The sequence below is a fragment of the Myotis davidii genome, unplaced genomic scaffold (assembly GCF_000327345.1).
Source record: "Myotis davidii unplaced genomic scaffold, ASM32734v1 scaffold455, whole genome shotgun sequence".
Taxonomy (NCBI): Eukaryota; Metazoa; Chordata; class Mammalia; order Chiroptera; family Vespertilionidae; genus Myotis; species Myotis davidii.
In genome coordinates, this window is record NW_006287459.1 from 852,788 (window position 1) to 875,214 (window position 22,427).

At 37.0% G+C, this 22,427-nt stretch overlaps 1 protein-coding gene across 1 annotated transcript in view; it reads right to left on the reverse strand.

Annotated features, from left to right (window-relative positions):
* Positions 1-22,427, reverse strand: part of GABRA2 (gamma-aminobutyric acid type A receptor alpha2 subunit) — a 102,054-nt gene that overhangs the window by 51,661 nt on the left and 27,966 nt on the right. The window contains exon 4 of the mRNA XM_006759275.2: positions 3,670-3,737. Within this exon, the coding sequence (XP_006759338.1) occupies positions 3,670-3,737 (68 nt within the window). The remainder of the gene's footprint in view (positions 1-3,669; positions 3,738-22,427) is intronic.

A 22,427-nucleotide genomic window follows, 5' to 3' on the forward strand; every position in this document is an offset into this window, starting at 1 on the left:
AGTGTTCGTGTGTGTGTGTGTGTGTGTGTGTGTGTGTGTGTGTGTGTGTGTTTGTTCTCTTGGTTTTTAATACTTTCTGCTATGCTGCTTTTTCCTCTCAAGCTAATGTCACAGCATATCTGCATCACTGACCTGAACAGGAAGACTTGGGGGTTTAGGTCTCGCTTCAGTGTGTGCATTGCATAGAAATGAGTGTATCTGCTAAGCTGATAAAAGTAAAATTAAATTTGTCCTTTACTTTTCTTCCATTGCCTAATTGCTTCTGCAAGCCATTTTTATATATGGCTGATAATGATATGGGTTATATTTTCCCTTACCATTACAATAACTTTCTTTCTATTTAAAGTGTCACAGCCAAGCGTGGTTTCTTGATTGGAAACACAAATTTAATATAAATTCAAACTTTCCCTCATTATCTTACTTTCCAGCAAAAAATAATATCAAGGTTGAGAATCACTCCGTTTGATCATCAAAAAGATCAAATTATTTCTTTTCACAAAATACATACATGCTTTTAAATGGAGTGCTGTCTTCACTGGTAGATGTGCAATATGACTAAGTATGTATATTTGTATATGTCTGTGTTACATTTGTATATAGATAATTCAGGTTTCATTTTCCCCATCTTCATCATGCTTCTCTAGATTTGGACAAATAGCAAACTACCTGTTCCGTGATCAAACCATCTCTTGGCTCTCATTCAAAATCCTCCCCATCCACACATTATTATGTATACCAATTATCGGTGTATTGCCTCTCAGCTCCAAATCCACCCTCCTTTCCCCTTCTCGGTGATACTGCAGAAGGACTCTGTCAACACTGGCCCTTTGCCAGCTGGCACAGTGTTAGGCTTTGTCAACAAAAGGTATGGGAGGAATCTTCTGATGTCCTAGCAAAAGAGGACAACTCTCTCTGTGCTTCTCTTGGGGATTCAGATGTCTCGTCACTCTTTGCGTTGCTTCAGAAGGTTGGTAGGCGAGGAGTTTTCAGCCACCAGGCAGGATATGCTTACACACCAGCTTCAGCAAAGACCCTCACAGGCTTCTTCACCAGCGACAGCAGCAGGTTCCCGGAGCACCAACTTATTCTTCACTGAGCTCTGACTCGGCCTTCAGTGGCAAGGCTCTCTGCCAAGGCCTCACTGTCTTCCTTGTTCATGATGCTTCACTCCTAGAAGCAGACGTTGCCTTCTGCGTTTGCTAATTCTGCATTGATTGGTTTTCTTTTACCCTGTTTTATTACTTAACCACTTCTACCAGTTCATAATTAATTATATTGGATTTTCCCTGCTCAAACGACTGCTGTGGATTCTTTCCTCTGACTGGATGCTGATGACAGGTGCTCACTTGGTGGCCTTGCAATTAATCAGACTCCCTCCAAGCAAACTACTGGTAAGACTGAGTAAGCAGGTGAATAAAGATAGAAATAAAGTAGAAAATTGGACATGACCAAAGAGAAGTCTATAGGACTGTGTTAGGCTGGGATATTCAGAGAAATGTAACATTAGAAAACTGCCGAGGGCCCACAAAGCTTTCAACAGCCTCTGAGATGTAAAATATTTATTTCATTTGGGAAAATATCTCAATATATAGGCGCCTGTGCACACATACGTACACACACTCACATACAAATACATTCCAAAACAGAAACATAAAATTAAAAAATCAAAGTGATTTTTTAAAAATGTTGCCAACCATAATTCCACTCAACTCAATTATATATTGTTTGGAATGTAAGTCAATTTTAATGTTTAATATAAAGTGTGGTAGGGACCTCCAAAATAAGAAATCAAATCATGAGTGTGCTAAAATTTTTTAAAGTTCTTAGGTGAAGTTAGCTGAAGAGACCAAATTTTGCCTGGCTGGCATAGCTCAGTGGTTGAGCATTGACCTATGAACCAAGAAGCCACTGTTCGATCCGTGTGGTGGGCTTGATCCCAGTATGGGGTATGCAGGAGGCAGCTAGCCAATGATTCTCTGTCATCATTGATGTTTCGATATATCTCTCCCTCTCTGAAATCAATAAATTACATTTTTTTAAAAGTGATCAAATTTTTATTTCAATTAAAAAATGAAGGAGTTTAAATTTTTTGCTGTTGCTAATGACTACATGCGTAACATTAGCTACCAGCTTTTTATTTTTATTTATTTATTTATTTGCATATAAACATTAACGTTTCCTTTATTTTTCTCATTTCAATGTCTTATTAAAATACTTCTTTGTTTATAGGGACAACCAAGAAAAGAATACAACATTTATATGTAAAATACAATGAACATAGGCTCATGGGAATGTAGATTTTTAAAATTTCAAAGAAGCTTTCATAAAAACAATGACAGCAGCAGACAGGACCACAGACACACAACAGCATGACTGGCTGATCATGACTCCCTCAGTGGGACATGGTCCCGTCCCAGTTCTGGCACACATTATGCGTAATCTTCAAGTCTTAACTTTGCACATCAGCCTCCCCTAGTCTTCATTTCAACTTGACATCAGTAGATTCCTTATATCAACTGTTAAACTTTAATTTTAATTGCAGAATTATAATGCTTTTTCCCATTATTTTCCTTACTTTATTTTTCTCATAACTCATGATCTGTAGAAATATATAAATTTGCCAACTTTCCCTGAAAGGAAGTCATAAATGGAAACACTAGCTAAATAATTGCAGTTATTTCTTTCCCTTCCCTTTTTTAAAAAAAAATTCAGCTTCATTGAGGTTTAAATGACAAATAAAATTGTAAGATATTTAAAGTGTGCATTGTAGCAATTAAATGTACCTATACATTGTGAAAGAATTCCCCCCATCTAGCTCAACTAGTTATCTTTTGTGTGTGTGACATTTCAGTTCTACTCTTTTAGAAATTTGAATTATGCAATAGTGTTATTAAGTATAGTCATCATGGTTTACATTGGACCCTCAGACCTTTTATCTCACAGCCGGAAGTTTGCACTCTTACACCCACCTCTCCCTATCCTCACCCTCAGACCCTGACAGCCATATTTTTACTCTTTCTATGAGCTTAATTTTTTTATTTGACATAAAAGTAATACACATGGAATTTGTCTTTCTCTGTTAATTCACTTAACATAATGCCCTCAGGATCAATCCGTCTTGTAGCAAATGGCAGGATTTTGTTATATCTCGTGGCTAAATAACATCCCTCTGTGTATATACACCATGTTTCTACCTTGGTTATTGTGAATTAGCCCACCATGAACAGGGGAGGGCAGATACCTCTTTGTGATCCTGCTTTCATTTCCTTGGGATGGATACTCAGAAGTGGGATTGCTGGATCCTATGGATTATATTTTTAAATTTTTGAGGAACCTCCATAGTGTTTTCCACAGGGGTTGTACCATGTTACATGCCCACAAACAGTGCACAGGGGTTCCATTTTCTCCACATCCTCACCAATACTATTAACTCTTATTTTTTCAGTGAATATATATATTTAAAAGGACTAATCAAAACCCCAAGCTATAATGGTGCACCATAGATACAAAAGGATTAGCATCCTTAACTCTCATGTATTTGGTTAGAACAAATAGGCAGGAGTCAATCACATAATCCTATAAAACTAAATATACTCTTTTCTTCTAAAAAAATTATTCCTCCCAACTTTGCATATATTAAGTAAAAGCAGTATTTAATGAAAAACTCACCATATCTGTATCTGAGACAGGGCCAAAACTGGTCACGTAGATGTTGGTGAAGACTTCAGTAATACTGTCTGATAGGAGAAAAAGAGATTGAATATAGATGTTATGTAATGAGAGGCACAGGAGACAGAAGTGGTCAAATTCATGGCATGGTTAGAAAACTGTGATATTTAGGAATATTGCTCTTTCTTTTCAACTTTCAGAACCAACAAAAATATCTAGGTTGCTCACTAATTTCATAGGTTCTAGCAACCCTAAGTGCAAAATTCCTAGAAATGTTAAGATCTTCTTACTTGGAAACTACAACTGACTAGAGTATTCTTTTGTATGCATATTTCTCAAAATTAATAGTTTCTTAGAATCTATCATAATTGAACTAGTTTTCAATAAATATTCCATAGGTACTGAAAATAAAATATAGTCAGCATGATTACTCTGTGATATAGTCCTGTATTAGATTCTTAAACTGAATATTTCAGATGGTGCTTAATGATGGTAGAGATTTAATTTTTAGGTTGTAAATTAATGAATCTTCTGAATAAAGCAAAAAAACAGATGGCTAATCATTACAAATAAATATAATCCATATTAATATAAAAGTTATTATTCAGTGATATAGAAATAAAAGCAAATAACATACATTAATCACACTGGATTACTTCCAAACAAGCTTGCTTTTAAATGTATTTAAGAATGCCGAAATTGCCAAGACTTATTTAGCATTCATCTTATTTAATTCATCTTAATTGAATTAAAGTCTATAGTTATGTCCCTTATTGACTGTAACACAATTAATTGGATTGCTCTGTTAGCCAGGTGATTTTAAGTAAGGCAAATGGGGGGGGGGGGAGGAGTGTTTAAGAGAAAAACACTTTAAATGTTCTTATAAAAAAATGCATCATTAATTTCTACCATCATACAGTCAGGGGATAAAAATAAAATAAAAATTTCTATCATCATGAAATGAATGTCTTATGTAGTAACTATCAAATTTTTAATTCTAGACAAACAATACTGTGAAATATTTTAATATTATATGGGACATGCATTTATAATCATGAAAGAGAAAGGAAATGAAGTCTGGGATATTGAATCCACTATGGCAAAACCAAAGAAATAAAAAGAATATGAAAAAGTGGAGTAGACTTCCTCAAAAGGCTTACACATACTAATCAACATAACAAACCTATGAGATCGATGTTCTCTTATCCCAGTGTGTGTGTACACTTATGTACAGAAAAGTAAGAGATTATGCCCAATGACCCACTTAGAATCCAAGCAATCAGGCTCCTGAGCCCTCAGGGTAAACCAAAGCCTTATACACAGTCCACAGTAAATTTGAAATAAAAGTGTGTTCTCATTAACTACATATTTGTATTCACCACAATACTCTGTGCTAAAGACATAGTTACAGTGTTCCAAATAAATATAGTCATTCAACTTTATTATATGTATATACTATTCTATTACAAAAACTGTATTTATGAAATTTTATTATAAAACTGATTTGAAACCTAAATCCTATAATAAAGAGGTGATATGCAAATTGACCATCACTCCAACACACAAGATGGCCACCCCCATGTGGTCAAAGATGGCTACCACAAGATGACCAGCAGGGGAGGGCAGTTGTGGGTGATCAGGCCAGCAAGGGAGGGCAGTTAGGAGGGACCAGGCCAACAAGGGAGGGCAGTTAGGGGGGACTGGGCCAGCAGAGGAGGGCAGTTGGGGGTGATCATGCCTGCAAGGGAGGACAGTTGGGGGGACCAGGCCTGCAGGGGAGGGCAGTTAGGGGCAATCGGGCCAGCAGGGGAGCAGTTAGGCATTGATCAGGCTGACAGGGGAGTAGTTAGGGGGTGATCAGGCTGGCAGGCAGAAGCAGTTAGGGGCAATCAGGCAGGCAGGCAGGCAAGCGGTTGGGAGCCAGCAGTCCTGAATTGTGAGAGGGATGTCTGACTGCCCGTTTAAATAGGCAGTCGGACATCCCTCGAGGGGTTTCCAGATTGGAGAGGGTGCAGACTGGGCTGAGGGACCGCCCCCCATGCACCAATTTCATGCCTCGGGCCTCTAGTATATTTATAAAGTTAATTCTCAGCTTCCACCTGCTCCAAAGACCTGCACAGGGTCAGCTTCATAGATATGCAATTTGTGCAATGCACAGGATCCTGTGCTCAGAAAAGTCCCATGCTCAGTTTAATGTTCTATAATTACTATTTTTAAATTTATTTTTTTTAATATGCTTGTTTAAATTGAATTTTTAGAGAGAGAGGTAGGGAGAGAGAGACAGAGGTTGGCTGCCTCTGGCATGTCCCCTATTGGGATTGAGCCTGCAACCTGGGCATGTACCGACTGGAAATTGAACCGGCAACCTTTTGTTGCACAGGAAGATACCCAACCTACTGAGAAACACCACCTGGCTATTTTTAAATTTCTTAATCATTTTCTAACTAAAGGCTCTGTATTTTCATCTTGGACTGGGCCTGTGCTGGACTAAATTATATGTGTCGGAGGAAAGAAAGGAGGGAGGGAGGGAGGAAGGGAGGAAGGAAATGAGACCCAAGTTTGTTTCCCCTCCCCCTTATTTGCACAAAATCAATAACACTATCACATTTATTCAATAAACAATAGAATAAAATTTTAGTAATTATTGATATTGATTTAAAATACTCCAGAGCAGAGACATTAAAATGTTAAGGTAGTCTTCACCCAAATAGAAGCAAATGCAAGTGTCTTCCTTAGTCTGGAAGAGTAAACTTGAAAGAGAGATGGCAAAAATGTGTGAATATGTTTATGCCTAAGGATATGAAAAATATCCACTCCATGCCAAACGGAAAGCCAAGAGTAAGGAAGGGTATTATCAGTACCTAACGGCTGCAGAGAAGTGCCAGCTAATAGTAAGAGTGAAAAATAAGATTTTACCATGAAAGCTCCAAGAAGAGCAAAACCTAAAGAGGAAGAAGATAAATATGCAAAGTTACCTTAAAGAAATGATCTCACGGTTTACTGACTTCATAAATATAGCTAAAGAATATATGCATTGGAAGGAATATTGTTCAGCTATGAAAGTTCAGGAAAAAAAAATCAGCTGAGTGCATACTGACCACAAATATCCAATAGGTACCCGAGATTGGAAAAAAGATTCTTGGTAATAAGACTTTGAGGATTTCCAGAGAGATGGATGCCCAGAGCTGTAAATAATCAATAGGCATTACTGGGATATTCTAGTGTGATGACTACACATATCTGATACGTCTAACACGACTTCCCAGGGTTCGGCATTGGAAGTGCAATCTTGGATGATGATTGAGCTTTCCATAAGAGAAAGAAAGGGGAGCAAAGGGGAGGCCAGGGAAGTGGGGTGAGATTATACGAAGAGGGTAGAGGTAATTTTTGGATTCTGTCAAACTCCATAGTATCTCCTGGTTTTATTTTGTTTACCCATGTGCATGTAGGACAGGGTTGCATTACTACTGCCTGTTACAATACTCTGGTCCATGTGATGGATGGATGTCACACATAAACAAACACCACTGAGACGCTGGAGCCACCCTAGTCTCCGCATTTTGGGTACCATGAGCGACCCTCTCAAATCCTGACCACTTTAGTGGACACAGCAAGCATTGTCCTGCCTCAGTGCTTTCACGTTGGCATTTACTTCTCTTTCATTTTCGTTAGCTGCTACTCTGCCTTTGGGTCTCGATTTAAATGTTCGCTCAGAGCAGAGCTTTGCTACTTTTCCTGTAAAATGGAAGTTCTCTTCTCTCATTTTTCTCTGACACTATGTTGTTTTCACAGGGTGTTTTAGAACTTGCTCTTATTTTTATGCCTTAATATTTTTGTTTTGTTTGTGTTTTGTCTGTCTTCCCAACTAGAATTTAAATTTGCTAGAGACAGACACTGAGGCTTTTCTGTTCTGTTATGTCACCAGTGCTAGCACACCTGCTACATATCAGGTGCTTTATATGTGAATAAACAAGTTGTTTCTAATTATAGTTCATAGAGAACATATAACTCTCCCCAAAACACTTCATCAACATACAAAATGGCCCTGAAGCCCTGGCTGGTTTGGCTCAGTGGATAGAGCATCGGCCTGTGGACTGAAGGGTCCCAGGTTCGATTCTGGTCAAGGGCATGTACCTTGGTTGCGGGTGCATCCCCAGTTGGGGGTGTGCAGGAGGCAGCTGATCAATGTTTCTCTCATCGATGTTTCTAAGTCTCTATCCCTCTCCCTTCCTTTCTGTAAAAAATCAATAAAAATATATTTTTAAAAAATGGCCCTGAAGAGCAGTCACTGCTCGTAAGAAAGGGCACTGTCATTTATAAAGGCAGAGACCAACTGCCCCTTGACAGAGGGAGGTGGAGAGCCTGGGAAATAGGTTCCCAGTGAAGAAACAAAGTCACGGAAAAGGGGGAACTGCCGGTGGGAACTAAAATTTAACTGCTGAACAGTAAGAGGATTTTAACGGAAACATCCACCATGCGTTACCTCAAAAATAATTGCTTATCAGCTAAATGTTTGGCTTTAGAAATATCAAGAGCAATATAGGCAAAAATAAGATCTTCTAGAGATTTTTTCAAAGGCCAAATACCATGAGTTTAATAACAGGTACTTGGGGATAAATAAGGAATGCGTGTGATAAACATAGAAGAATGTGTGAGCCACAGAACAATCATCCAATTCAGGGTGACAGCTAGCTGGGGAGAGAGGGAGGGACAATCTGCTGAGAGGTACCAAGGAGGTTCTAATATATTTCTAATATTTTCCTTCTAAAACTGACAATTAATTTTGTCAACATTTTAAGATTAGATAAAGCTGATCACAGAATCAATCATATTATTCTCTGTACTTTTCTGAATGTTTGAAATACTTCAAAAAAAGTAAATGGCCCTGAAGCATACCCAAAGTGAACCCATAAATAATTTCAAGAAATGTTTAAATTAAGTCATGGAGATTACTCTTTACTAGGTAATAACAATCAAACTTACTTTAAAAAATATTTTGCAAAAGTCTTTTAAAATAGTTAAGTTTGGCTTATGAACATGGTTAACGTGTGCAGAAGTGTGGGGTATTTGGCTGTAAAGGCAGGCAGAGGTTGTACTGAAAAAGACCTGCAGTGAGAATTCTCTCTCTCTCTCTCTCTCTCTCTCTCTCTCTCTCTCTCTCTCTCTCTCTCTCTCTAGCATTCACCAAAGAGCTTAGATATAGAGAATGTTATGTCCAGGGCTGTTGTACTAGAAATGTTATGTCACATTTATAACAGTGGGCAAACAAACAGGGGAGATTAAAGAAAATATATCCAGTTTGAAAGATGTTTCAATAATTAAAACAAAAGAAAAAAAATAACATTGAGAACAGGAAAGCATAGAAATCAAAGGAATAGATTTTTTTTCCTAACATGATATTTTTAGAATATGCTGAAACAGGCCCTATTGTTTTACTATTAAGAGTATATTTAGAGCCTAGAAATGAGCAGTTGCATAAAACAAATGAAAGAAGACTGGAAAGTAAATGGATGGTGAATACATGAAAAAAAAAAAAAAGCAGAAAACATTTTCTGTAAATGCTTGTCAGAAAATATTTGGATGAAGTGATAAATAGTTGAACTATACTGGGTAATATAATACACTAGCAATCAAACCTTCAAGAGGAAATTTCTAACATTTAGCAGGAATTAAATCATGTCTTTCTGTACAACATGTTGTGAATGATTGACATATATTTGAAATTGGGCAATAATGCTTGTTTCCAATGGTTCTTCATGAGTGGACAAAGATTTCAACACAATTGAACACAGCAGTGGGATTTCTGTTATCTCTTCTGTGAGGTCCACCTTACCATCCTACTGAGATTTGCAACCATTCCATGTCTCACCCTAACTCTAATATGTTCATTTACTTATTATGTTTACTATTTGCTATCTATAGCTACCAATATAATAGACAGATATTGCTATTTCAATTTTAATTAATTGAAATATAACAAGCCAGATATTGCTATTTCAATTTTAATTAATTGAAATAAAATAAAATTAAAGATTTAGTTTCTCAGTCACACTAACCACATTTTCTCCACATATGACTTTGGCTACCATATTGGATAGCACAGTTGAACATTTTCATGGTCACAGAAATTTCTATAAGGTAATCCTAGACTATATCCTCCCACTAGCAGTTAAGCTCTATGAACACAAGGATTTTTATTTGCTCAAAAAAAAATAAAAGTCCAACACTGAACAACCCCTGACATAATGTATATTTTTAATAAATTTTTGTTGAATAGGTGAATCGTCATTCTTTCTCACAGGGCCACTTAAAGTAGACATGGCTCTGTTATAATGCAGCATTCCATAGCCTAATAAAGAGATATATCAGGCAAACAGCAAATAAGTATACAATTGCAGGAGTTATATATGCTATGAAAGAATATAACAAGAAAATATTAATTCTCCTGGAAACACCTTTTTTCACTTGGTTTCTGAAACACCACAATTTCTTGATTTTATTTGAATCCCACTTCTCTGAATCCTTTATTGCTATGCCTCCAACCTATTAATATTGGAATGTACCAACATTCATTTGGGGTGGGGGGTGGGTTCTCTATATTTAGTACTCGATGGTTCCTTTCATGTAGTCACGGACTCTTTAATTTTTATTTACAGTCAAGAGCTTTCTTCTAAAATCTAGACTCCTATATCCAACTATCTAGCTGACATCTCCACTTGACTATCTAATAATTTTCTCAAACTCATCATGATCCAAACAAAATTTATTTTTCTTTTCAAAATCAACTGTACTTGCAGACTTCCCTATAATTTTTGTTGTTATTCCAACCCTCGGCCGCAAATCTTGGTTTCACCCACAACATTTTTCTTTTAAACAGTAAGTCTGGTTGAGTCTCAAAAATATCTATAATCCTATCACTTCTCATCTCCTTTTAAAACTGTTACTACTACTCTTAAAGTTAACCTTATCTCTCTATAAAAATACTACTTCCCCTGATTCACCCTTATAGACTCTTATTTTATTTTGTGATAAAAGCTGTCATGAGATATAATTTACATTATATAAAATACATAATTTATAAGTGTCAATTCAGTGTTTTTGGTATAAAATGGTGCAACATCACTACTCTCTAACTTCAGGGAAAAAATTATAATCAGAAAGAAACCTTGAATCCATTAGCAGTTATTCCCTGTCCTCCCTCCCTTCAGGCTCTAGCAACTACTAATTCAGTTCTATTCCTATGTATTTGCCTATTCTAGATATTTCATATAAATTGAACCCCTTCTTTGCCTACTTTATAGAGGAGGTGTTTTTTTAAGTCATAAATGGGTGTTGGATTTTGTCAAATACTTTTTTTGCATGTATGCAGAAAATCATAAAGCATTTGCCCTTCATTCTATTACTGTGACACTTTACATCAATTTATATTCATATATTAAAGCAACTTTGCATACTAAGATAAATCTCACTTGGTTTTGGTGTGTAATTTTTTTATGTTGCTGGATTTGATTTGTTAGCATTTTGTAGAGCATTTGTGTGTCTGTATCCACAAGGGTTATTGGTCTACAGTTTTCTTGCACTATCTTTGTCTTGTTTAGTATCAGTGTGTTACTGGACTAATAGAATGAGCTGAGGCATGTTCTCTCTTCTTCTATTTTTAGGATATTTTGTGAAGGATTGGTGTTAATTCTCTTTTAAATGTTAGACAAAATTCATCAGTGAAGCCATATGGAACTGGAATTTGCTTTGAGGGAAGTTGTTTTGTTACTAATTCAGTCTCTTTCCTTGTATGTCTATTTAGGTTTGCTATTTCTTTTTGAGTTAGTTTTAGTATTTTTCATTATCCTAGGAATTTGTCCATTTCATCTAAGTAATTTAATGATTGTCATATAGCCAGTGTAGCTCAGTGATGGAGCATTGACCCATGAACCAGGAGGTCACTGTTCAATTCCAGGTCAGACCACATGCCCAGGTTGTGGGCTAGATCCCCAGTAGGGGGCATGCAAGAGGCAACTGGTCAATGATTCTCTTTCATCATTGGTGGTTCTATCTCTTTCTTCCTCTCCCTTCCACTCTCTGAAATCAACAAAAACATAAAAATAATAACTGTCATACAAATATAATACAAATGAGGTCCCTTACAGAATTTCTGTAATATTTCCCTTAGAGATTCTCTGCCTGAGGGTTTTCCCTGGCTGTGCAGGGTGGACCAGAAGTGCAGAGAAGTTTATGCTCATAGAAGAAAATCAACCAATAACTGATGGTATTTGAAGGTATTATAACTCAGGTTTCTCTCCCCCTCAGTGGGGACAACTCTAAGGAACCATTTCTGAGAGACCTTCAGTGGGATTAAGCCTCAATTGTCCTCGGCAGTAACCTGTTCATTAGTATACATTGCTCTGCCTCCCATTCCTTCCCTGTGTCACTTTCCCACCCCCTTGGCTAGTGCCTCCTGGTAATCCCAAATAATCCATATCATAGAGTGTCCTTCTGAGGGAAACCAAACACCAACTCTAAGCATCATTCACTTACTCTAAGTAGGAAAAATTATCATAGTTAAATACATGTATTCACTAGAGCTAAGCACACAGCAATAAACTATACTATCCTCACCCTATAATTTAAATATTAATAAGAATATAAATTTACCATACTAAGAGTAATGAAATCCCTCAAGGAGATCAGAATACTAATAATTTTGCTCATCGTGTATCATAAATACAATGCCATGCACATATTTTTCTTAAAAGGTAGTCATTGCTATGGTTTGCTTTACTCTCTCAGCAATAACAGTAGACATTTTGCTTCCTGGGTTAATCCCCATACACCTACATGCGCCACTGGTCATCAGTCGGTTTCATACAAGTCAATCGATACTTACTAAGTGACTTTTGTGTACATGGCACTTTGTGTTCCCTATTAAGAGTTGAAAACTTTGACTTTGATAACATATTTGCCACTGTTCTACCACAAAGAAATTGCTGCACTTCACCCAGTATCTTCCTTCCCGTAAACCCTTCAATATATATTTGATAAAAAGGAAAGACTTGAACAACACTCCATTTGTTCTGTATTTGGATGGTCAATAAATTGTCCATTATACAGGAAGAGTTCAGAAAAATAATAAAACCATTATGCACTATGTTTTGTTACAATCATTTTTCATTATAGTTTTAAATTTTGGTCTTCGATTTTTTTAATTTTTGCATTTTTTATATATTCTGTTTGTTCTTATAGTTTTCCTTGTTTACTGTGTTTTTTTCCCTACTAATGTAAATGCATTGATATTCATAGCATATCCCATTTGAGAATCCTGAACAAGAATTAAGATGCCTGCATGCTTTGAACAGGATACAAAAAAACTCCTAAAGGAGAAACTAAACACTCCCATCATGATAGTAACTGTTATTGGTTACAAATGGATTTGACTTTGAAATCACTTCAAGATCTATCTACTCCCAACAGGCTTTGAGACTGTTCTGGCCTCTAGAACCATCAGTAATAGAAGATCTGTAGTGCCTTCTCTCTCTCTTTGGAATGTGTTCCTTCAATACCTAAAGATCCAGTTTGTTCTGATGAGGAAGCTGAGGACACACCTTCTCCCCAAAGTGCTAGTAAAGGAAATCAGTGGGGAAAGGGAAGAGAAGACTGAGTGCACACTGAGTCCCATCCATTTAGTGGGACCATTGGCTCAATTAACAAATAGCTACCAAGGGCTTACTAAGTACAGTCCCGAGACATCCCCAGACTGACAGACAAATAACACTTCTTCTCTGGGGTATTTAATTAGTCTTCCTGGTGGTTTCAGAAAGTATTACTTTTTCAAATGAAATAATCAACACTATGTAACTTTCAATGCATGAGAAGTTATTAAGTGGTTGGGTGTCCCCCACCCTATTCACCATACAACAGACAACTCCTAGCAAATGTAACATAGAATATCATAGATAATCGTAGCATGATACAAAGCCACATCCTAAAAATAATTTTATCAATCATTGTCTATGATGTAGTTTATATTTCTTTAAAAATGTGGCTTTTCAGTTAGGAATTCATTTTGAGCTCCTTCTTGTTCAACTCTAAATGGGTATCAGACTCTGAACGAGGGTAAGGTCACACCAATCCTGTCACAATTAAATATGAAAAAAATCAAAGTATTTATCTTGACATCTATGACTAATCTGAACTAAATTAGGCAAATTATTATGATGATGATAAATTAATGAATAACAATCATACATGGAAAAAATTTAAAGCAAAATTTTAAATTTTGATGCTAAAAACATGAGATCATCTGATTTTATTTCAAGTAGAGTTTAGTTCTCACATTCAACAATCCAGGATTTTTCATCTACAACATTCCATGATTAAAGGCATGGAGAGCCTTGCTGGCAATATTACAAACTTTGCTATCTCTCCCCGAATCTCCTGGAAGAGTCTCAAAAAGAAACTCTTCTCACATGGATCTTATTGATATTCTAATGTGATGATAGTATCACTTTCTTCCTAAAAATAAATTTAGCTGAAAGTAACATAAAAGGAAAAAAGAACTCTCCTAAAGTAATTAACTTTATCACCTATCACCGGATGGTGTTTCCTGAGGGAATGCACATTGGAAAATGTTATGATTACTCTACACCTAACATGCAATTAGGAAATTTTAGAAATGTATGTAGCAACCTTTAAGTACTTAGCCTCTCAGCTGAATTCCCATTCTGTGATACTACAAGGAACTTATCACCTATTAAGCTTATATTCTAGATTAAATGTTCATATATGATCCAAACTTATTTTCATGATCACTCTATAAACTGCATAATTATATTCATTGTACTCCTCATCCAAATTAAACAGCTAATAAAACACATAGCCGCATTGAAATATTATTTTTGACTTAAAACCCCATGCTCATAACTATTTCAATAATAAAATGCATTCAAAACACAAAGACTGGTTGGTATCTTGAGTAGTGCCGGTATAATCAAACCATATAGATTGATTACATGCCTGTCATGTGCCAACCTCAAGTCATATATTTGGGGAGGTATACTAATATGGAGTAATACTAAAGAAACTTACATTTCAGTTTAATAATCATTGTTAGTTTTGCAAAATATAAGGCTGTTTCAACTTTAGGATAAAACATTACATTTGTGAATGTGACACACATACATACATACATACATACATATACACACAATATTTAATAAATATGTTAGACTATATAAATACATGTTTTACATGTTATGTATATGCATATATGTATATGTGTATACACACGAGATATATAGTATGTGTGTATTTCTGTGTGGATATATACATACCAATATAAAATTCTGTTGTTGCACTGCCTTATATTTAAATCAAAAGACATATTATTCTAACAAATCTGGAACTTCAGAAGAGGGCTACATGTAGGATGATACTGAAAATGAAAAAATAAATATTCTTTCTGTCTTTTTTCCTCCTTCAAAACAAAAACATGTTGAGAAGGTGTTACACTAAGTAATATACTTAGATAAATGACGAAGAACATGTAATATGTCACCATCATTTCTCAGAGAGAAAAAAAAGAAGTAAATATATCATTGCCTGTGCAATGTGCTTAAATGGTAAAAATAATGAAAATGCTAAGGTGTGGTGTGACGAGGTAAATGGTGGATGATGGTGAGGAGAGAGGTGACACTGAATTCAAAGCTGGGGAGTCAGAGAAAAGCTGACTAAGCCATCCTTTTATGTGTAATATGGCTTCTTTTTATTTATTTATTTTTATCTACTCTCAGAACTTTTCCCTCCTATCACTTTAACTCAATTTAATCCAGGCCTCATGTTTGTGACCTAAAAACAAATTATAGCTATTAACTTTAATGAATAAAAACACTTATGATAGGCCTTTGAAGAAATTTTGGAAGATCTAGATTATTACTTAGAAGAAAATTCTAAGAAAGTAGATTTCAGCATCAGGCTAGGACCTCAATGTTAATTCAAAAACTGGTGGTAGAAGAAACTACAAGAAATGTTTCATTCTACACAGGAGTGAAATAAAAGAATGAAAAAATGATAATTGTGAGATTTAAATGATGGAAGACTTCTCTGGTGGTCTTGCAAATTGTTCTGGAAGCTACACTTAGATCTTGTCAGGAAATGTCCATTTTAAATCAATGCAACTTCTCAAAAAAGCATTTTTTAACTTTGTTCTAAATGTGTCTCTGAACCTAATTATATCTTTATATTTTTCAGAACAATAATTTTTATTTTAGAAATTTTTCTACTAAAGAATAAGATAAAAAGAATTATTTTACAACCAAAATTTTAAAGTCAGAACATTTGAAAATTTATGTGTAGGTAATAACATTCAAGGCTTACACATGAAAAACTGACCGTTTAAGGAAAGTGATTATTCACCATATTTGAAATACAGAATTGGATTTGCTACTTATTAGTATATGGTATACCTTAAATTTCTCAGCTCCGATCATATCTCTTACAGAACATATTTTAATATAAATATTCAGGCTGTTTTCTTCCTTTTTGATTTGCATTTAACTTTCACCTTCTTTCCTTCTTTGTTTTGATATACTTTTATGAACAGTTGATTACTCTCCCCTGTCCTAAATTCCATTTCCAGCAGTGCTTCCTCTAAATGTATTGTTATATAAACCTGTTAATTGATACATTTGGGGTTTTATAAGAAAACTAGAGGCCCAGTGCACGAAATTCGTGCACTGGTAGAGTCCTTAGTGGCTGCCAACTGCCAGCTGCTGTCTGCCAGCCAGGGCCTCCCTCCCTTCCCCCGGCTGGCCCTGCCCGCTGGTCAAACTCCCAGACAAACTCCCGGTGGAGAGAATAATTGCATACTATGCTTTTATTATATAGGATGATCCCCACATGTCCACCCTTACTTGTTCCTGACATTGCTGGTAGTCTTTTAAACTGCTGGGCAGTTTTAGTTCTCCGGGCATTTTTAAAAGGCAGCTGTGGTACAACCTCCACTAACAGATCAAAGACATTCACCCATGATTGTCTTCACTCAGCTCAGAACATGGGACTCAGCCTTTTCTTGTAAGGGCATAGAATCACTGATAAATGAGACACTGCACCCCATGCTATAAAAACACATCCAGTTAATAGCCACAGGGGCAGTGATAGCTAAGTCAGGGGATTTCATTTGTGCCCTGATCTTCATCTGTGGCTCTTCTGTTTGGAACCCACACAACACTTCTGCACTGTATTTACAGCTGTTGGGGCTTGACATTTTGCTTATTTTTGTGACTCACAAATTATAATGGAAAAAAAAAGCAAAACAGACATAATGAGTGAGCTTCATAATTTATTTTTCCTTTGGTCCTCCCAGAAAGAACACTTGTTACTCCTCTCAGTGTGAAAGGTTTTACATACGTATGCCATCTGTAAATGTCCACAAGAATACAAATCCAATACAGAATTGAATCACCGAATTTCCAGAAAGTTCAGTGGCAGTTGTCTGCAGTTGCCTAAGGATATCTCACCACATAAAAAGAAGAGCTGATTCCCATTTATCCATGAAGCAGAAATTTTAGACCAACTTTTCAGGACTAATTTAGTCAGATAATTTCATCCATTGCCATTTTTATTGACTGCACAGTACTTGTCTCTATGTGGCCAGAGAACAATGAAGCCAGATCACTACTAAGGCTCTTAACAAGGAGACCATTTTCTGCAATCAAGAAGGCTGTAGGCATCCACATTGATTTTAGTGAAAGGCTGTAGCAAAGTGCCTGGGTCATTTGATGATGGATAAATAAAAGGGCTGGACTTAGACTAGGCAGCAAAGCAATATTTTTTTTCTCTGAAAGGCCATATTATCTTTTAATGCCTTGCTGTTTTCTCTGAGCAGTAGAGTTATTCCTGTACTCTCAAAGATTCAATAATCATTTATTTCAACCCTATTATTTTCTTTCTGCTGTGGAGGATGCAAAGAAGTATAAGTGAGTTCTATTTTGAGAGCAAAAGCAGGAAGCTACAAATAGTAAAATAATAATAATAATGACTATTACATTTATTATAATCCTTACTGATTCTTAGGCCAAAACCTTGTAATTATCCTTGACTTTCCTCTTTCACACTCTCATCCATTCCAACAGGAAATCTGTTGTCTCTTTCATCAAAAGATACTCCAAATTCTGCCACCTATAAATATCTCTACCTCTACCACCTTGATCCAAGCTGTCACCAGCTCTCACATGGATAACTGGTCTCCCAGGTGCCATCTTTACCCTTGGAGAGTCTACTATCATCACAGTACAAAAGACGAGTATCACAAAACTAGAGGCCTGGTGCATAAAAATCCGTGCACTTGCGGGGTCCCTCAGCCCAGCCTGTGCCCTCCCACAGTCTGTGACCCCTCAGGGGATGTCCACCTGCCGGCATAGGCCCACTCCCCAGGGATCAGGCCTCTGGTGATCAGACATCTTTCTGACAGTCCAGGAGCCCTCGGGGGATATCCAACTGACAACTTAGGCTGGGGGGTGGTGGGTAGAGGGTTTAAGCCTTCAGTCGGACATCCTTAGTGCTGCCGAGGAGGCAGGAGAGGCTCCCACCACGGCCACTGTGCTTGCAGCCATCAGCCTGGCTTGTGGCTGAGTGGAGCTCCCCCTGTGGGAGCACACTGACCACCAGGGGCAGCTCCTGTGATAAGCGTCTGCCCCCTGGTGGTCAGTGCATGTCATAGTGACCAGTCATTTCCAGTAGTTCTGCAATTAGGGTCAATTTGCATATTACCCTTTTATTATACAGGGAAAGGAAATGGAATCATGTCATGCCTCTGCTCAGAATTCTAAAACAATTCCCCATTTCAGGCAGAGTAAAAGCTAGACCTCACAGGGTGGCCAATAATACCCTAAGTCAGGGGTGGGCAACCTTTTTGTTAGTGCATGCCAAAACCAGCAAAATCTCTGACTCAAAATTCTTCTGCGTGCCAACCCTAATTTTTTAAGAACATGTTATGCCTCCTTGATATCTCTTAAGGTGTACGTATGTGAAGAACCTTGAAGAAATAATAAAATTCATTCCAGCGACAAAAACACAGTATATGATGATGAAAAATACATTTATTTTTTAATGTATACATGTGCACTGATAGTCCGACAGAAAATTTTATGACTCCATTTGATATTATCAGTGAGACTTTTGCTGCTGCATCACTGATGACAGAGATTTTATATCAGGATTATATTTTGTGACCTTCAGAGATATGCACGAGCTACTACTTTCATCCGTCAGGCTATTCCTATTATGAGACTTAACAAAATTCATCACTGAGAACAAAGATTCACAAGCGTATGTGGATGAAACCAAAACACTGGTTGGATCTAGAAAGGCAAGGAGAGTTAAGGCAGAGGCATAGAAATTGCCCTTCCCCTCTCTCATCAATCCATGTCTATGGTCTTTAAGATAACTTGTTATGTAAAATTATTTATTTATCTAAGATGCATCTACACTGAATTTATCTGAAAAATAAAAAAGTTGATATTAAGAAAAAAATTGTAAATGGAAGATTATAAGAGAGGGTTCCGTGTGCCAGCAAAAGTTACTGGCGTGCCATGTTTGGCACAAGTGCCAGGGGTTGCCCACCCCAACCCTAAGTGATGTGGGCTATTGTGGCCATTACATAACTTCATCTCTACTAATTTATCCTTGTATGGTCCTGGCCTCCTTGCTCTGGGCACACCCTCACCTTAAAGCCTTTGAATTGGCTTCACCCTTCCCAACTTAGATGCTCTTTTCTTAGCCATCCATGTAGGTAAGTCCTTCAACCTTCTTTAAATATTCATGGAAATGTCAACTTCTCAATATTGATGAATCGATCTTAACTGGAAAATACTCATCATACTCCCAGTTTCCCCACTACTTGTTTCCCTTCTCTACTTTTTTTTTAAAATATATTTTATTGATTTTTTACAGAGAGAAAGGGAGAGAGATAGAGAGTTAGAAACACCGATGAGAGAGAGACATCGATCAGCTGCCTCCTGCACACCTCCTACTGGGGATGTGCCCGCAACCCAGGTACATGCCCTTGACCGGAATCGAACCTGGGACCTTTCAGTCCGCAGGCTGACGCTCTATCCACTGAGCCAAACCGGTTTCTGCCCCTTCTCTACTTTTATTTATTTTCATTTTTCCCACAGTATTCGTCACTCACGGCCATACGTATAATATACTTATTTACTGTGTTTATTTCTCCTTCAATCACTCAGATGTAAACTTAGGGGCAGATATCTCTTTTGTTCACGGATATATTCCAACGGATTAGAACAACTACAGACACATTCTTGCCATTTAGTAAATACTTGTGAAATAAACGAGTAAACTTATGAAAGAATGAATAAAAAATAGCTCTTTTACTGAATGCATAAAATATACGCTCAGTGCTTTGCTAAGTATTCTGCATATATAAACTTTTCAAACCCTGTGAGCTAGGTATCACCCCTTCTTTTGGCAAATGCAGAAACTGAAATTTTGAAAGGTTTGTTCACTGTCTAAGGTTACACAGCAGGTGAGTGGCAGAGCCAAGATTGAAACTCATGTCCGACTCTAAGACTTGAGATGTTAGCCACCCCAACATGTTGAAAATAATGACTTCTAGCAAGTTTCACCACACAGCTCTGCATAATCATAAAGTCTACACTGTGTAGGAAAGAATTTAACCTTTGTGGACTGGGAAGCAAAATGCAAGTCTCAAGATATACATAATTTAGAAACATTTTTAAAACAAGAAATTGGCTCGTGATTTCTATGGAAAAAGAAAATACCACCACAGGGAACATGGGTGAATTTTAATTTGTTATCCTTTTAATTTATCTCATCCTATTCTGTTCTCAATTATCTCCTGGGAATTACTCCTAAATTTCTCTAATGTTCAACATCTGTTCTTGAATCTTTGATTAATGTGAGACCCAAAGCATTTGGTTACTTCAGCACTTTAAATTCAGCTAAGTGATTAAAACACACGCACACACACATTCAAGCTACTAGTTTGGACTTAATGTAAACCAACCCACCAACTGATCCTCAGCTGCTCTCAGTGGTTCATTTTAGATTCAGCTATGGTCACATGAATGACATCACTCCGTCCCACCTTGATGAAGCATGGGAACTTTTTAACTTCCCTGACTCATGGGGCCAGTGCATCCCTGTGTGCCTATTATCTTATAACAAATGTAAATTTGTCATCTACTTTGACCCATCTATGTTAGAACTTAGATTCCAAAATTCTTTAGGATGAAGAGAGGCCTGGATATAATTATACACACTAACTCACTTTATAGATACCTTACAGGCAGCCTTGAACTGAATAGACTCTTAACATGTACATTGTGATAAAAATATCTCCGTCTACTCTTTTCCAAGACACCCTCCACCCACCCACACCAACACTTCACTTTCTCGTTTGTCCGGTGAGTCATATCAGCACTGGCAATTTATATTAAATGCTTCAATGCCATTTTCTCGCTATTTTTGCCACTATTTTCTTAACCTACATAGTCCTTGTAACTGCAATTGTTCACTTCTTGAGGTCTAAATGTGGAAGAATGTATAAAGCAGTCAATATACTCCTGGCATTCCAATGCACTAAACAATATTTTTTAGGATTAAACATCTATCATGTTTTAAAAGTACTCCAACAGATTGTCTTTCCAAATGGTGCCTTAAACAGCAGTTGTCCCTTCCTTTGTAAGCACAGTGAAGAGATAATATATCCTTTGGGGTCAAGCTATGCTCAATTTCCGCCCCCCAGTAGGTCCTTTCACTGCAAATAACTTTTCTTAAATGTATTCTCAAATTTCTTTTTAAATCAAAATTATGATTAAATTAAAGAAAACAAGAGAAGAGTTTTTAAATGCACAGAGCATATACTTAAGCAATTCCTGCAGAGTAGCTCATTTTACATGTAGGACTCCTGATTCTCCCATTGCCAAAGATTCCCCCGGGGCATAAGAACCCTCAAATAATCAGGTCTATGCGAGGCACAGCACTCCCAGAGTATGACTGCAAGAAAATACATTACAGACTAATACGCTCTGCATTTTATGCCTTGTTTTCATTTATTTATAATTTTCTGCATTACTTTAAAATATGACTAGGCCAATTAGGATGACAGCTCAATAGTAAAACCTTTTAAGGCTCTCAATGCCTGCTCCATCAGCTTATTCGCCCATTTAGAACTAAATGTGGTTTACCGACGTTTTGTTTACATTTCTTTCCATTATTTTCATAATGGCACTGATGCACTGCCTATTTCAAGAGTCAGGAGCGCCCATCTCCATCTCCATTGAACCTGCTGAAATGTGACATTTCTCTCTTCGCATAAGGTGCCAACTTCATATCCCTTTAAACTGCTATTTGGATCATGGTGCTCAGTGCTCCCACCCTCAGCAATCCTCATGAAAGAATACCACTCCCTCCCCAAGTCACCCTTTACACTCCTGAAATCGATTTTTTCCCAGCCACTGCTCTACTCTGTTCCTCAGAAAACTTAAAGAATGCTGGAGTTTTCTGGAAATCAAAATCAGCTTTCTCTGGCCCTGCTTGTAAATCTCTTTGCCCAAAACTTCTGACTTTGTCCTCCTGTCCAGTCCCTCATTACAGATTTGCCAAAGCCAATCTGCCTCTCGATTTCTGGCTTTCTTGACATTTCCCATTCAAGAACCTGTTCACACCCGTGTCCAGACAGAAAACGTCTCTGCAATTATCGGGAGGCTCACTGAGCAGAAAGCACC